General features: G+C 38.1%; 1 protein-coding gene across 20 annotated transcripts in view; it reads left to right on the top strand.

The window, feature by feature from the left end:
* MEF2C (myocyte enhancer factor 2C) overlaps nucleotides 1–6,222 on the top strand; it is a 356,157-nt gene extending 349,935 nt beyond the window's left edge. For 13 of the 20 annotated variants that reach the window (XM_077288831.1, XM_077288814.1, XM_077288784.1 and 10 more), the window contains one exon: nucleotides 4,818–6,222. In XM_077288831.1, coding sequence (XP_077144946.1) covers nucleotides 4,818–5,139 — 322 coding nt within the window. In that variant the 3' untranslated portion in view covers nucleotides 5,140–6,222. The remainder of the gene's footprint in view (nucleotides 1–4,817) is intronic. The other 7 variants (XM_077288903.1, XM_077288928.1, XM_077288912.1 and 4 more) reach the window with 2 other exon arrangements.
* The last annotated feature ends 9,826 nt before the right edge of the window (nucleotides 6,223–16,048 follow it).

The following is a 16,048-nucleotide window of genomic DNA, read 5'->3' as shown; positions in this document are numbered from 1 at the left end:
AGTGCAACGTACAATAACTAAAAGAGCCACCTTGTCAGAATGCAGCATTAGTGCTGCACAAGATGGCTCTTTTAGTTACAAACGCCTGGGGGGGGGGGGGGGTGACAGGTTCCCTTTAATGTTAATGACCAAATACTTATTTTGCACCATAATTTGCAAAATAAATCTTGCCAAATCAGACAAGATGATTTTCTGGATTTGTTTTCTCATTTTGACTCTCATAGTTGTGGTCTACCTACTGTATGATGTCAATTACAGGCCTCTCTCATCTTCTTAAGTGGGAGAACTTGCACAATTAGTGGCTGACTAAATACTTTTTTCCCCACTGTAGATATGCGCACATACTTACTCACATATACACATACAATATGTTCAAATACATATGCACATATTCATAAATGTACACACATACATATATGCACAGACTCTTTCTCACTCTTACTCACATATACACATACAATATAAGAACATATACTTTTATATATATATATATATATATATATATATATATATATATATATATATATATACAATATGCATATACAATATGTGCACATACATATACATATATTTGGCTATTACATGCAGACATGAGTTCACATACTTATTTAGTACTGCTATATAGACACAGACACACACAAATTACATTGGCACATATACAAATATTCTAGTTCGTTACACACAGAACGCACATGTATAACGTAATAATGGTGCTCTCTATTGTAAATTACAATTTTATATCTTTGATTTTTCCATTATAAATAATAAGCCCTCATATGACACAGTTTAATGTGCATTGTGCACTGTGTACCAGCAGGTGGCACTTTTAGACAAACTATTTTGCTAAATGAGCTATTTCCATCAGTCAGTGCTATCTACAAAAATATTTAACAGTAATAGGAATCTTAGGAATTGTCTGGGAGTACTTTAATAGTTAATATTGACAAATCTGATCTAGAATGCAAATGATCAAACTCACAGAAACAAAGAACTATTTGAAAGTACTGCACAGGAAAGGTTACTATCTACCCTGTGACTCAATTTAATTGCTACCATATAACAAACCTTGCAACGTGACCAGATATAAATGCCAAGCCAGAAACTCATTTATATACTGCCTTTTTCGGGCTTTTTGCCCCTCATCAGTATAAAGCAGAGTCTGTGTAGCTGAGAACATTGTCTTTTGAGGTGGTGTGGAGGAAATACTGATTCTTATAGAGACCTAATAAGTATGGAGTCTTCAGACACAGCTCTACAGGAGCAAAGTAAGTAAATTAGCTCTCTCACAGAGAGAATGACACATGACGAACCAGAAACTCATCTGTATACAACTTGTTCCTGGCTGTTTGCCCCTCATCAGCCTCGTCAGTATACAGCAGAGTCTATGTGGCTGAGAACATTGACTTTGAGGCAATGCGGGGGAAACACTGGTCCTTCTTTAAGAGATCTAATAAGTATGGAGTCTTCAGGCATAGCTGTACAGGAGCAAAGTAAGTAAATTAGTTCTCTGAAAGAGAGAATGACAAATGCCGAGCCAGAAACTCTTCTATAGACAGTCTGTTTCTGGGTGTTTGCCGCTCATCAGTATAAAGTGGAGCAGGTGCTACTTGCAACAGAGCTTGTTTCAATCTATGAAAAGTGCTCATTTGCATACTTTTTCCTTGGGTCATTGCCTATAAGATTCCATACTTAGCTGGTCTCTTAAGAAGAACCAGTACTGCCCCCAAAGTATTTGAGGATTTCTGCTAGGTGGAAGAATACAAGGATATGAGGCCCTCCGAAGTGTAATCATCAAAAAATATATATGTAAAATGCCACATAGTCCCAATTATTATTAATTTTGTACACTGAATGTTTTATGATTGTTTTTTTTAATCTGCTTAATGATAAAAAAGTAGATAATTATTGAATTATGTTAACTGTTGAATAGTTATTGTATTTTCCCATTCCACCCATGTAACAAAATCAATAACCCCTTGAATCCCTTGTTGCACCATTTTTGATAATGCTGTTAAATATTTGTGCATGTGTTTACTGCATCTCAATTGGTTTTGAGTTTGATTTGGCCATACCCTGGTCTATGTATTCTGATAAGCACTAGTGATGAGCAAGCATACTCGCTCATCACTAATAAGCACCTATTACAATTTGCTCAGTCCAAACCAACCACATTTTTTGTAGTAAATGCAAATTCTCCTACAGAAAATTGAGCCATGTCTTCCATGTAGCGTCATGTGGCTGTACATTATAGGATTATAGTGACCTGCCTTCCTTGACTCCAACACACAAGAGCTGATCAGCCATGATTATGTGTCTGTCTCTTACAATAATGTAAGACATTTCTTTGACTTGGCTCTGCACTTCCCAAAGACAATGCACAGGCTTTCAATCCCAAAATGAGATAAGCGTTTTAAACTTTTCACAACATTTTAAGCAGCTGACCGAACATGTAGCCTCCAGCTTCTAAGAGATGGCATTTATCTATTTTTACTATGGGCAGTTCTCAGACGAACCAATACTTAATGAGATATCACAAAACAAGACACTGCTAGTCTCATGACCTTATTGTGCGACATCATATGTTATGTTTTACATTTAAACTTCATGAGAATTATCTGTAAAATCTGAAAGATGAAAGTATACAAGAGGCCAGTAAGTGTTCACATGGTTTTTAGATGCACATTATAGATGTGGTTACTTTGGGTGTCGAATTACTTCTGTGGACAATTCTAGGACACAAATCGTAATCTGATGATTTTTACAGTATCCAACTGTGTGATATTCATTTATTAAAAGTATAAAAAAGAAAAACATTTTTGTTGCCCAAAGCAACCAATCACTGATCAGCTTCTTTTTTTTTTTTTAATGGCTCTGCTCAGGAACATGCGTAAAAATTATGGGGACCCATGGCTAAAGTCTAATTGGGTTCCTCCCAAAAATATACTGTACATATATTTCTCTTTGGTGTAGGAGGGCTCACGGTGTGTAGGTATAGTTACGGAAGGGCATACATCCCAACTTTTAGAGACAGGCAGGAAGGTATAAATTGTATCATGTACTATGCCCCTTCTATTTTGCAGCACCCTGCTAAAAACCCTTTGTGTTATCACTCACTGCGATACATCTTTCATGATGTGTAAAAAATGACCTTTCCCCTCCATAGTGAACTCCTCTCACAGTTTGTCCCTGCAGTAACCACAACACACAGTATGATGATCCCACAGTGCCACCAACACATTATTATATCCCCAAAGTCCCCAGCGCCTCTACGGTGTCTCCCACACAGTATGATGTCCTCAAAGCTCCCCCACACACATTATAATGCCCACACACTGTGCTCTTCAAATAACGTATGATGCCCCAACAATATGATGGCCCCCACACAGTATAATCCTCCACCCCTCAGCTCCCCACACAGTATGATTCCCCCACACATTATAAGACCATTAAAGCCCAAGGATACTCACAAAATGAAAAGCATACTCACCTTGCCCTGTTTCCTATCAGTGCAGTAAATCTCATGTGCACTGAACCATTGATTATTATAGTAGAAGTGCACAAACTGTATTGTGCTCATTGTAGCCTAGGATACATCAAGAGCAAATAACATATGGGTTTGTGAATTAGACTATATAAATGGACTATATAAGTCTGTGTTGTGGAACTTTAGGCATTCCATGTGCTGCCATATGGTATTTCTGGGAGGTACTGCTTTCTCCGCAGAAGCCCTGCTAGTAGTTTTGAATATATTTCTAATGCTAATAAATACAATTAAACCTAGGGCCGGCATCAGCACCTGGCAAACCTGAACAACTACCACAGCCAACGTCACCTGGGAAAAAAGATTTATGTTGGGAACATATGACATACATATAAGCTAACAAAACAATGTAAAAAACAATGACAAATATTTTTTAACAATTAAAAAAAACAATATATTCAAGTTCAAATTATTACACCTCTCCAAGAATTTTTTTTTACATATTTGTGTCGTGTGGGTAACTGTCCAAACGAATAACATATATATTTATCCCATACAGTTAGTAAGTAGTAAAACATAAAACAGTACATGCATTTTGTATTACCATAATCACAGGACAAAATTAATATGTAAATTTTACCATAAGGTGAACATAATAAAAAAAAAAGTAAAAAAAAAACACTTCGGAATTTTGTATTCCTATTTTTAGTACATCACTTCGTCAAATAAATGGTTTCCTTCAAAACTATAACTCACATCGAAAATAGAAAAAGCACGTCAGCAAAAAAAGAAAAGAAAGCTCTTGGAAAATATGGAGGGAAAATCAAAGGGGAAGAGGGACCCAATGGGACCACAATGGCCTGCATAAACCCAGAGCTGGTTCTGACTAAAACCTATATGTACTTCTGTAATAAATCAGAGGCCTGTAGAGATACAGGATGACACACTCTATGACCACAGTAGTATGTATCGGCACATTGCAGATCAATTATACAACTATGTGTCTACACCCTATAAATAATAAACTAGTTGTCTTGTAAGGCCAAATTATTATTTTACTTACCAATACAAAAAAATCAATCATAAAGTAAAAAAGATTCAATATGTGTCTGTGCCTAAACCAGTTAGTACTGTAAGTGGTTGGTACCATAGTTGGTTAGTAGAGTGCCCTAAAGCCATGCCATCTTGCTAAGACTTCTTACCATAGTGATTCCAAGTTGTAGATGATAAGAGTGTTGGTCCAGCTGCTTAAATTGTCCTTTTTTGTGAGTGTTAGTGAGTTTAGAGGCGGCTTAAGCCTCCTCATTCTGTAACCGCGTTTCCTTTCCTTCTACAGAGTTTGCACTAGCACTCACTTATCTCAGAATACAAATCTCTCCCTGCCTTCTACTCAAAGCCTCCACATCAAGTCAGAACCTGTTTCTCCTCCTAGAGACCGTACCACCACACCCTCGGGATACCCTCAACACACGCGCCACGAGGCGGGGAGGTCTCCTGTTGACAGCCTGAGCAGCTGCAGCAGTTCGTATGACGGAAGTGACCGAGAAGACCACCGGAACGATTTCCACTCCCCTATTGGACTCACCAGACCTTCGCCGGATGAAAGAGAAAGCCCATCAGTCAAGCGCATGCGGCTTTCTGAAGGATGGGCAACATGATACAGTTATTATATATTAGAATTTTTTGCAGTGTGTGTGCTATACCTTAATGGGAATCGGGCAGGGAGGGAGGGTCGATATACATTATATGTGCCGTGTGTGGGGGATAAAATAAAGTCAGGTACTCTGTTTTGTAAAAGTACTTTTAAATGCCTCAGTGATCCATTATAGGGGTAAGGTGAACTGCTGAACGAACAAGCTTAGCACTTAAGCTATAAACAGAACACTTGTACAAAATAGATTTTGAAGCTAACCTCTTTTTCACTGTTGTGCTCCCTTTGCAAAATGTATGTTACAATAGATAGTGTTATGTTGCAGGTTCAACGTTATTTACATGTAAATAGACAAAAAAAATAAAGAAAACTTTTTGCCAAAATTGGCAAATGTTTTTCCATGAGAGAAAGCAGCTGTTATGCAACATATGGTGACATGTACAGAGGTTTGACCGACCCAGCATCGGGTGGCTGTGGATAACTGTAGAAGGCTGGGCCGCCGAGTCAATGTAAACTAATCAAACACACCAGCATGTTACAAAAAATATATATTAAAAGTATAATATGGCACTTATTTGAATAAATTTTGGGTCATACTAAATGGTGTTTTTGATAGTTTACATCTTTTGTTGTTCATTTCTGGGTATACATCACTTAATATATAGAAATATAAATTATGTACATTACATTTTGCTTATTTTCATATAAAAAGGTTAAATGAAGTTTGCAAAACATTTGTGGCTTTTTGTAGGTAATTTAAGCCAAAATGTGTTTTTTTTTTTCTTGATAGCTTTGCTAATATTTAACAGTCCTTGAGTTAAAAAAAGAAGGGGTTTTCTTTTTCTTTTTTTTTTTTTGTAAAAAATAAAAGTAAAAAAAAAATATTGCCCTTCCCAATCTCCCAAAAATCGGTCCATGAAGAATTTCACGCTTTTGCTAATCGAAATAACTGTTTTCTCTTTGTAGACGTTTTTGTTTTTGAAATGTGTATTTCTAATTATATGAAATAATATTAAGAATCTTAAAAAAAAAAAAAATCTGTGAAATTAACATGCTTGTATACAGCAGTCTAATAAACATTGAACTAGCATTTTTTTTGGTTATCTTAATAGTGGGGAGGGAACAATATGTGTGCTGCTGCTTACTGTATGTGGGTAGCTGTATTGTAATACTGCATTGACGTGCAGGTCCAAATTCAGCGATATCGCAGGAATACCCGCCATGGTTCAAATATTTCAATGGACCCTCTGTTTGCATCCGCATGGGTGAATTGACATCCATTGTACATAAATCAGTGCATTTAGGGCTTCACTTTCATCTGACATTAGATTTTATTGCACAAATGGAATCCAAATCTAGAGCCATTTCGCCCTGTAGCTATGACTCCTATTGCATAATATGAACTCTATTTCCATTTTGATGTGTCCAGAATATGCAAATATAACCAACCGAGTTTACGAGTATTCTTAGCAGTAATTTGCCTTTTTGAAGGATTCTTTCTAGGGAAAAATTAAAGAAAAATAGCCATATAGAAAGTTTACCTAGCAACTTTACTCAGCAATGCATACAGCACATAGTAGTCAAAGATGTTTGTCATATTAATGACTGTGCAAAAATACTGTTAGTCACACAACCAGCAGAAATTAGAATGTAAGTGCAATTTGTAGCTTAGCGTAGTCGATAAGATACTACTGGAGCCAATAGAGTCGCGGAAAAAAAATGGATGAAAGGTCAGTTGTTTCAACAATTGAAGCCAACCCATAGGAAGTAAATGAGGTTTAGCTACCCTGTCCCACTCCAGCTGTTACGTGCATGCTAGTTCTAGCCAGTCCTGCCGGTTGGAGACATGTTGGGATGGTGGTTCAGAAGCTGGAATGAGTTAGTTGCTTATTGCTGGTATAAAGGGAGAACGGTGATCTAATTTATTAGAAAAAGCACAATTTTGTGATTCAGTCACTTTCTGTAAAGTATAATTTTGTAACTGAACTGTACCTTGCCAAGATTTGGTTTGGCAACGCTATTTTTTTTGTTGTTATTGCAATCCCTTTGTATTTAAGGTGTTTTTTGAGGCAGAGCCTCAATTGGGTATTAACATTTAAGCACATACTATATGATATCAGAAAGCTAGGCAGCATTCTTCTTTTTAATGGGAATCTGTCAGTAAGATTTCATATCCAAACTATTTATGTGCACTTGTAGCTCTTTAAGAGACAAGTACAGGAATAACTTTTGATGGCCAGCCAGCTGGTTCGTTACTGCATTTGAATTGATATGCAAATGAGGCTGTAGATCTGAAGCATCTGTCACTCCAGCTCTTTTTCCGACTAAGCACCACCCCCCTCCTGATTGACTGACAGCCTCTATGTTGTGTGACTTCAGGCAAAGGAGTCATCAGTTAAGGCAGAAGAAGCAAGGATGGGTGAGGAATAGAGCTAGAGTGGCAGAGGCTTCAGATATACAGCCGATTGTGCAGTAACGGAGGAACAGACTGACCATGTAAAGGTATTTCTAGGCTTGTCTTTGAAAGAGCTACATGTGGATATATATATATAATTGGAGAGTGAAATTCTGCTGCCAGAATCCCTTTCAGCTTGATATAACCAGAGTGGCATTTATTTTATCATTATCATTTCACTACAAATCCCAAAATTTCACATTTTCTAAAAAAAAAGCCCTCAGTTGAGACTTAGTTCTTAGACAATTTTCTCAGAATTGTAAATGTCATATTCTTATTTAGGCTAAACCATAAGGAGGAGGGATGAATCATAACCTTCGTAAGAGATGTCATGTTTTAATACCTGTATGTCGTCATGTTTGCCATTTACCCCTCCATCATTAACATAGCTATAACAATACTGATGTGTGTTGTTGTTACCATGTGTCTCTTTCAGGAATTAAATTATATGTATTCTTTATGTTTTCTTTTCCTTTTTTTAACAAGCCACTTGAATCTGAATAAAGGCTGTTGCCTAAACACAGAGTATTTCATTTGTTCTAATGGTGCCATTAGTTGTGATTTCATCCTTTTCACAGTGTTCCATTTTTTATAATCTAAAATAGTTTTGATAAAGGACTGCTGGAATATTTCTTTCTGTAACAGTATTTCACACTGGCTGTGTAGTTGAGGCATTGTCAATGGGGGTCATTTATTGTAATATTTGGGGCCAAATAAGGGAAGAGTTTTCTCTTTAATCAGAAAATAAAATTGAAGTAAACTATTTTTGTTTGATAGACTTAGGATTCTTTTAAAGCAGCAAATTACATTTATCTTATGGCTATTGGTTAGAGTGAGATAAATAGTCATCTTTGACTTCCTCTCTAGAGGAGCATACTCTTTAGTAAGCCCTGTAGATAATTAAGAATTTGCTAATTCCTAAGCTGGTCACTTTCTTACTGACATATCTGGAAGTCTTATGCCAGACGTCGAACCTTTAAATCCTACTTAAATGTAATTTTTTTGTTCAGCGGTCATAGTGGTCAATTACTAATGCTTTCAATAGACAAGATGCAATAGACCTTTCCATATGTAAATGGGTCTACACATCTTAGGGCAAGTTTCCCCTAGACATATCTAGTATAGTAGCACAGGATACCCTTTTAAAAGGTTATATACATCTCAGACATTCATGACAGATTCAGAAATGTCATAAATATCTGATAAGTGCAGGTCCCACTTCTCAAGAATGGTGATCACAAGACCACCAATCTTCTGGCCATTATGAACAAAGAGTAGATTGTTTATATACTGCGCTCTCCAACTACTTTGGTGGGTTTTTGAAGAACTCAGCTATTTTCAAAACTCACATAAAATTTAATAGAGGGCGAACTGTATGCTCGGCATTCACAATGGCTGAGAGATGTATTCATTCACAATGGCTGAGAGATGTATTTATACCTGTAGCTATGATGTAATTGCCTGAGATGAGAATGGTGACACCAGAGTGTGTACAGTTGTAAGTCTACAATATTATTAGCAGTTTATGAAAACTTTGGCATAGTCTATAGTAAGAGAATGATTAGTCTTTCCCTGTAGAGAGAAACATTTGAGTTGTGAGTTTTGACTAATTTTAGCCAATTTGGTGATCTTGGAAAACAGGTCCCCTAGTTTTATTAAGTGGTGTGTTGAAGAAACATTGACTCACAATGCATTATTAGTCTACTTTGGGCAAACAAATCTTTTTTAGCCCATGCTTATTGGCAATCCTTCAATAGAATCTGTCTGCAATGCCAAGCGTCTTGCAGTGTGTTTAGCTTTCCGTGAATTACACCATTGTGGTATCTACTTTAGGCTACACCTACCCTTGTTTTGCTCCAGATAGTAAATCACCCCTATTTTAACCAAAGATATGAAGCAATCCAAGATTTCGAGAAGAATGTAATTTCAGAAATGAACACTTCTGTACAATAGCCATCATTTCTTCAACATAGCAGTTATCCATTCCTTACCAACAGCTCTATATCACTTTACATGTGAATTTGTACTACTTATCCCATTTACTGTTAAAGCTTGGATTGCTTCAGTTGGTTTTATGTATAATTTTAGTTTTTTTGTGTAGTTTATTTCTATTAGTATTTTAAATGGAAAGTTTGTATAAGAGGGAGATTAAACGTTTCCAGCCAATGAAACAGAGGCTCACAGCGGCATAAGCTGGACTTTGTCGCCCCTAGATGGCAAGATGTTATATAACTAAGTTACACACATCTGTATATCTTAAGGGACCTTATTCAGCTGTCTGTAGTGAACATATATGGATACATTGAAGACGTTTCTCCTGCTGGTATCAAGGTATAATTTGTATTTTGCGGATTATTAAGTAAAATGACTGTCTTTCATAGTGAACTGTTGTGTGTAGTCCATTTTTTTATGAAAATAATTTCATTACAATTATATTTCTCTCTATGGATTTACTATATCCCAGGCAAGAGGTAAAACATGAATACTTGAGCTGAAAGGAAGAAGAGATTGTATTACAACAAAGAGTGCTACAATGAGCAGACGCGTGTAATTATTACAGTGTTTTAAAGGGAATCTGTCAGTAGGATCAAGCCTCTATATGGGCATGTAGGTGATAGGAAGCTGAATAAAATGGTACCTTGATATCTGTAATCTGATGTTCTTATGTCTTATTCCATAGAAATCCATATTTTTCTTAAATGTAAATGAGATTTTAAGATCTATCTGTGGGACACTGATCTGCACGAGAATCTGCCTCCAGAGGTTATTTTAAATGAAGGGGGCACTATCAGTGTGAGACAAGTAACTAACAAAGAACAGTAAAACTGAACTTTGTCTCATAACAAACATGTTAGAAGCTGCAGCTCTCATAGCTCTGCTGTATTGCAACAATATTACAACCCTGTCTGCCTGTGAGATGGAAGCTGAGAGGAACATGCAGATGTGTCAGGTATAGTGTTGAGCATTCCGATACTGCAAGTATCGGGTATCGGCCGATACTTGCTGTATCGGAATTCCGATACCGAGATCCGATATTTTTGTGATATCGGGTATCGGTATCGAAACAACATTAATGTAAAAATGTGTAAAAGAGAGAATTAAAATAAAAAATATTGCTATACTCACCTCTCCGCTTTTCTTTCCTTTACGTGAGTCCCGGCTTGTGATTGGTTGCGTGCCGCCCATGTGACCGGGACGCAACCAATCACAGCAAGCTGTGACGTAATTTCAGGTCCTTCAGGATTTTAAAATTACGTTCCGGCGTTGTGATTGGTTGCGTCGCAGTCACATGGGCGACGCAACCAATCACAGCAAGCCGTGACGTAATTTCAGGTCCTTAAGGATTTTAAAATTACGTCCCGGCTTTGTGATTGGTTGCGTCGCAGTCACATGGGAGATGCAACCAATCACAAGCCGTGACGTCACGGGAGGCTGGACATGCGCGCATTTTAAAATGGGCGCGTGTCCAGCCTCCCGTGACGTCCCGGCTTGTGATTGGTTGACCGCGGTCATGTTGCCGGGACGCGGACCAATCACAGCAAGCCGTGACGTAATTTCGTCACGGCTTGCTGTGATTGGTCCGCGTCCCGGCAACATGGCCGCCCTATCACAAGCCGGGACTTCACGTAACCAAGTAAAAGCGCGAATTTTAAACAAACAACGCTGCCGGTTCCCTCGCTGAGGTCCAGGCTGCGTCGGAGGGTGAGTATAGCGATATTTTTTATTTTAATTCTTTCTTTTACACATTTATATGGATCCCAGGGCCTGAAGGAGAGTTTCCTCTCCTTCAGACCCTGGGAACCATCAGGAATACCGTCCGATACTTGAGTCCCATTGACTTGTATTGGTATCGGGTATCGGTATCGGATTGGATCCGATACTTTGCCGGTATCGGCCGATACTTTCCGATACCGATACTTTCAAGTATCGGACGGTATCGCTCAACACTAGTCAGGTATAATCATACACAGCTCTGAAGTGAGATCAGGAGAGCAGAGAGTGGCCATTACATGTCTCACACTGGTAACTCCCCTTTCATTAAACATAATCTCTGGAGTCAGATACTCATGCAGACCCATAGTCCTAAACAGCTCATTTACTTATAAGAAAAACGTGGATTTCTCTTGAATAAGACAACGGGTCGCAAATATCAAGGTATCTTTTTATCTAGCTTCCTATGACCTACATGCCAAAAATGGGTTAGGATTAGGAGAGTTGATCCTAATGACAAATTCCCTTTAAAGCATACTGGGCAAACAAAAACGATCGCAAGACTAAGTACTAAGTACATTCCGCTATGATTAATGGGCTGAAGATGAAATGAATATGAATCTATCTACAGTTCAGATCTCTCCATCTCTTACTTTTGCCTTATGGGATAACTAGCCAACCAGCCACTTCTCTTTTCAGAAAACAAACGCTAATAAGCAAACAACTAATAATTTGCCATCACCTGATATAATTTGGATATAATTTTGGAGAAATATGACCAAAAATCTAATTTTAGTGTTAAAAGTAGAGAAGAGTTAATCTCCTGAAATTATTTTGGAGCAGATTTGCTCGATTTAGCTGGCAGATACGATTTAGTCTGACTAAAAACTGTCCAAAACTAAAGTGCCCCGATTATCATTTTGGAGGATCTAGTAAAGGTGAGTGTAATGTGTTTTTTTATTTATTTGTTCTATTTTTACTCCCTTCTCTCCCTCATAAGAATCCAACAAAATTGTAGACTGAAGTGAATCGGATCTCAGTTTGGATTTCACGTAATGCAACATTTTAGGAAACTTTGTAATAAATTTGATTAATTACAAATCAATTTTCTCATCTTTGATTATAATACCAGCTACCACATTCTCTCCAGTCTTCCCATTGATATCTCATACATGTTGGTGTAAACCAGATGTAACTTTGCACACTTATCCTGTACTTAGATCATGTAACCGCAAGAAGGCAGTTAAGTAGGCTTTTATAAGTTTTGATAAATGAACCATGTGTATTGGTATTTGTGAAACAGAATCCAATATTGCAAAATGACAAAATAAATACAATAAAATCTTATTTATAAGGAAATTTTCTTGAAACTCTAGGTTATGACTTAACATAGAAGAACCATTATTTAAAGGTTAACTGCAAAGAGAGTTTTTATTTTTTTTTAATTCAGAACTAGATGTCACATCATCACTGATTACTAAGTATTTACAATTTCCTATTTGATAATATAATGTGATTAAAAACATGAATACTGATAAAAGGTTCGCATTTACCCTTAGGAGCATGTTCAGACATGTCCATAGACATTTTTGTACATTTAGGACCAGTAGGTCCAGGTAAATTAAAATTTTAATCACTTTCTCAAACTGTAACCGGATAGCAAATCATTAAAACCAATAACAGGTAAAGTTATTAGCATTATTTTGTTCCAATGCCACCTATCAAAAGCTGTCAAGAGGCAAAGGAACATTAATTTCTTGAAGTTGGTATGTTGATATATGTAGGAAAAAGGGCAGGTGCAAATATGTGAGCTATTTTACCCTGACAAGGACCAAATTGGGATGGATGGATGGATGAATGACTAGGCAAGAAAATCTTAAAATCCAAAAGTACTGGTAGGTTCTTGGTATGAAGTATTTTGAATTTACCAAAACGGTCTGAAGATGGACAGCTAGTGAACTGGCAAAAAAGTCATGAGTCTCCAAAACTCACTGATACTTGCAAGAAGTGGAAGCAATTACATCTGGTTCAATTCTACAGAAGATCTACTGTAGTACCTAATTCTTAAAAAAATATAATACTGGCTATGATAAAAAATTGTCAGAACAGTCAATGGATTGCAGATAGCTGCATATGAGGCTGCATAGTTGCAGAGAGCGTATGATGGCCATTCTTATCCCTGTCCTTCTCCAAAACAGCAATGTGCATGCAATAAATAGAATTAGACTATGTTGCATTAGGAAAAGGTGTCTTGATGTGGTTAATGAAAAATTGTTTAACATCTTGTGAATGACGAGGTATATTACTTACCTAGCAAAATGGCACCATGGCGCACTATAGGAAGAATGGGCAATGTTCTGCTGATAACCTTGGCTCCTGATATTTATTGGGATGTCACTTTCACACAAGCCACCTAGCTAAACATAGTTAAAGGCCAAATATACCCCTTTATGGCAGCAGTATTCCCTAAGTATAGTGGCCTCTTTCAAAGGGATAATGCTCCCTGCCACACTGTTAATGCACTTATACACCTTAGATTATTTGGCCAGCATTAGTGTTGAGCATTCCGATACCGCAAGTATCGGGTATCGGCCGATACTTGCGGGTATCGGAATTCCGATACCGAGATCCGATACTTTTGTGGTATTGGGTATCGGTATCGAAACAACATTAATGTGTAAAATAAAGAATTAAAATAAAAAATATTGCTATACTCACCTCTCCGACGCAGCCTGGACCTCACCGAGAGAACCGGCAGCGTTCTTTGCTTAAAATGCGCGCGTTTACTTCCTTCCGTGACGTCGCGGCTTGTGATTGGTCGCGTGCCGCCCATGTGGCTGCGACGCGACCAATCACAGCAAGCCGTCACGTAATTTTCAGGTCCTCAATGCCTAATTCTAGGCATTCAGGATTTTAAAATTATGTTCCGGCTTGTGATTGGTCGCGTCACGGTCACATGGGCGACGCGACCAATCACAAGCTGTGACGTCATGGGAGGCAGGAAACGCGCGCATTTTAAAATTACGTCACGGCTTGTGATTGGTTGCGTGCCGCCCATGTGACCGCAACGCGACCAATCACAGCAAGCCGTGACGTAATTTCAGGTCCTGTATGCCTAATTCTGCATTCAGGACCTGAAATTACGTCACGGCTTGCTGTGATTGGTCGCGTCGCGGTCACATGGGCGGCACGCAACCAATCACAAGCCGTGACGTAATTTTAAAATGCGCGCGTTTCCTGCCTCCCATGACGTCACGGCTTGTGATTGGTCGCGTCGCCCATGTGACCGCGACGCGACCAATCACAAGCCGGAACGTAATTTTAAAATCCTGAATGCCTAGAATTAGGCATTGAGGACCTGAAAATTACGTCACGGCTTGCTGTGATTGGTCGCGTCGCGGCCACATGGGCGGCACACAACCAATCACAAGCCGTGACGTCACGGAAGGAAGTAAACGCGCGCATTTTAAGCAAAGAACGCTGCCGGTTCCCTCGGTAAGGTCCAGGCTGCGTCGGAGAGGTGAGTATAGCAATATTTTTTATTTTAATTCTTTATTTTACACATTAATATGGATTCCAGGGCCTGAAGGAGAGTTTCCTCTCCTTCAGACCCTGGGAACCATCAGGGATACCGTCCGATACTTGAGTCCCATTGACTTGTATTGGTATCGGGTATCGGTATCGGATTAGATCCGATACTTTGCCGGTATCGGCCGATACTTTCCAATACCAATACTTTCAAGTATCGGACGGTATCGCTCAACACTAGCCAGCATCTATCTCGGCAATCTCTCCCATACACAGAAGCGTTCACTCTGCCGAGTGCGCCTGTGTTCTCTGTAGGAGAGCAACAGCCAGACATCTCTGATGGTAGCTTATCTCAGAACCCAAGGATCGACAGACTGAATTCGGATACTGGATTCTTATGTCACCGACAATCATCTGTCCAGAGACCCCATAAACAGAATGTTTTCTAAACTCATCAATATCGGTGGGTTCCTCCATCATTAGTCTTACGTGTATGTGGTGCTTAAATTGGTCAGGAATTGTTTCAGAAACATTACAAAGATTTCAGTTCAGTAGGCATTGATTTTTCTTCCAAATTCCCAAGATCTCAATTCAATTGAGCTGCTGCATGTGTGATAGAAAAACATTCCTTGTCGTCTCCACCTCACAACCTACAGGACGGGAAACCTTCAAACATCTTGAAGAGTCCATGCCTCACAGGATCAGAGATGTTTTAGTGATTTGAAAGAGACCTATACAACATTAGACAGATGATTTTAATGTTTTAATAATTAGCAAGCATATGTCTATTGCAGCCATAGATAATTTATTAGATGCAGCCACCCAATGATATCATTTTCAGTTCATCCCAATCAACAGTTAATGATAAATTATCATAAGGATTAAACTGTTGGCCATTTTGAAGGGTTTACTAAGTTTATAATTTTTTCCACTATTTTTTGTCCTGACAGTCTCGCAATGTAATTTGTCACCTAAAATGTAATATCCTAGGTAGGAGCTAAAACTAAGATTAAAACTTTAGGTGTTCAATCTGAACTGGTATCAGGGTCATATATAGAAACTCTACACTTCACACAAAAATTCAATGTGAAACTAGCAGAATTTATTCCTTCAATGATGTATTTCTTCCTCTGCTATCATGTAAAACTGCTGGACAACAGTATGTATTTTCCTTAGATAAATGTAATTTATATAATTATAATTTGTGTTAATTAAGAAGATT

The sequence above is a fragment of the Ranitomeya variabilis genome, chromosome 1 (assembly GCF_051348905.1).
Source record: "Ranitomeya variabilis isolate aRanVar5 chromosome 1, aRanVar5.hap1, whole genome shotgun sequence".
Classification (NCBI taxonomy): domain Eukaryota; kingdom Metazoa; phylum Chordata; class Amphibia; order Anura; family Dendrobatidae; genus Ranitomeya; species Ranitomeya variabilis.
Note: the sequence above shows the minus strand (reverse complement) of the source record. Positions and strands in the feature narration are given on the sequence as shown.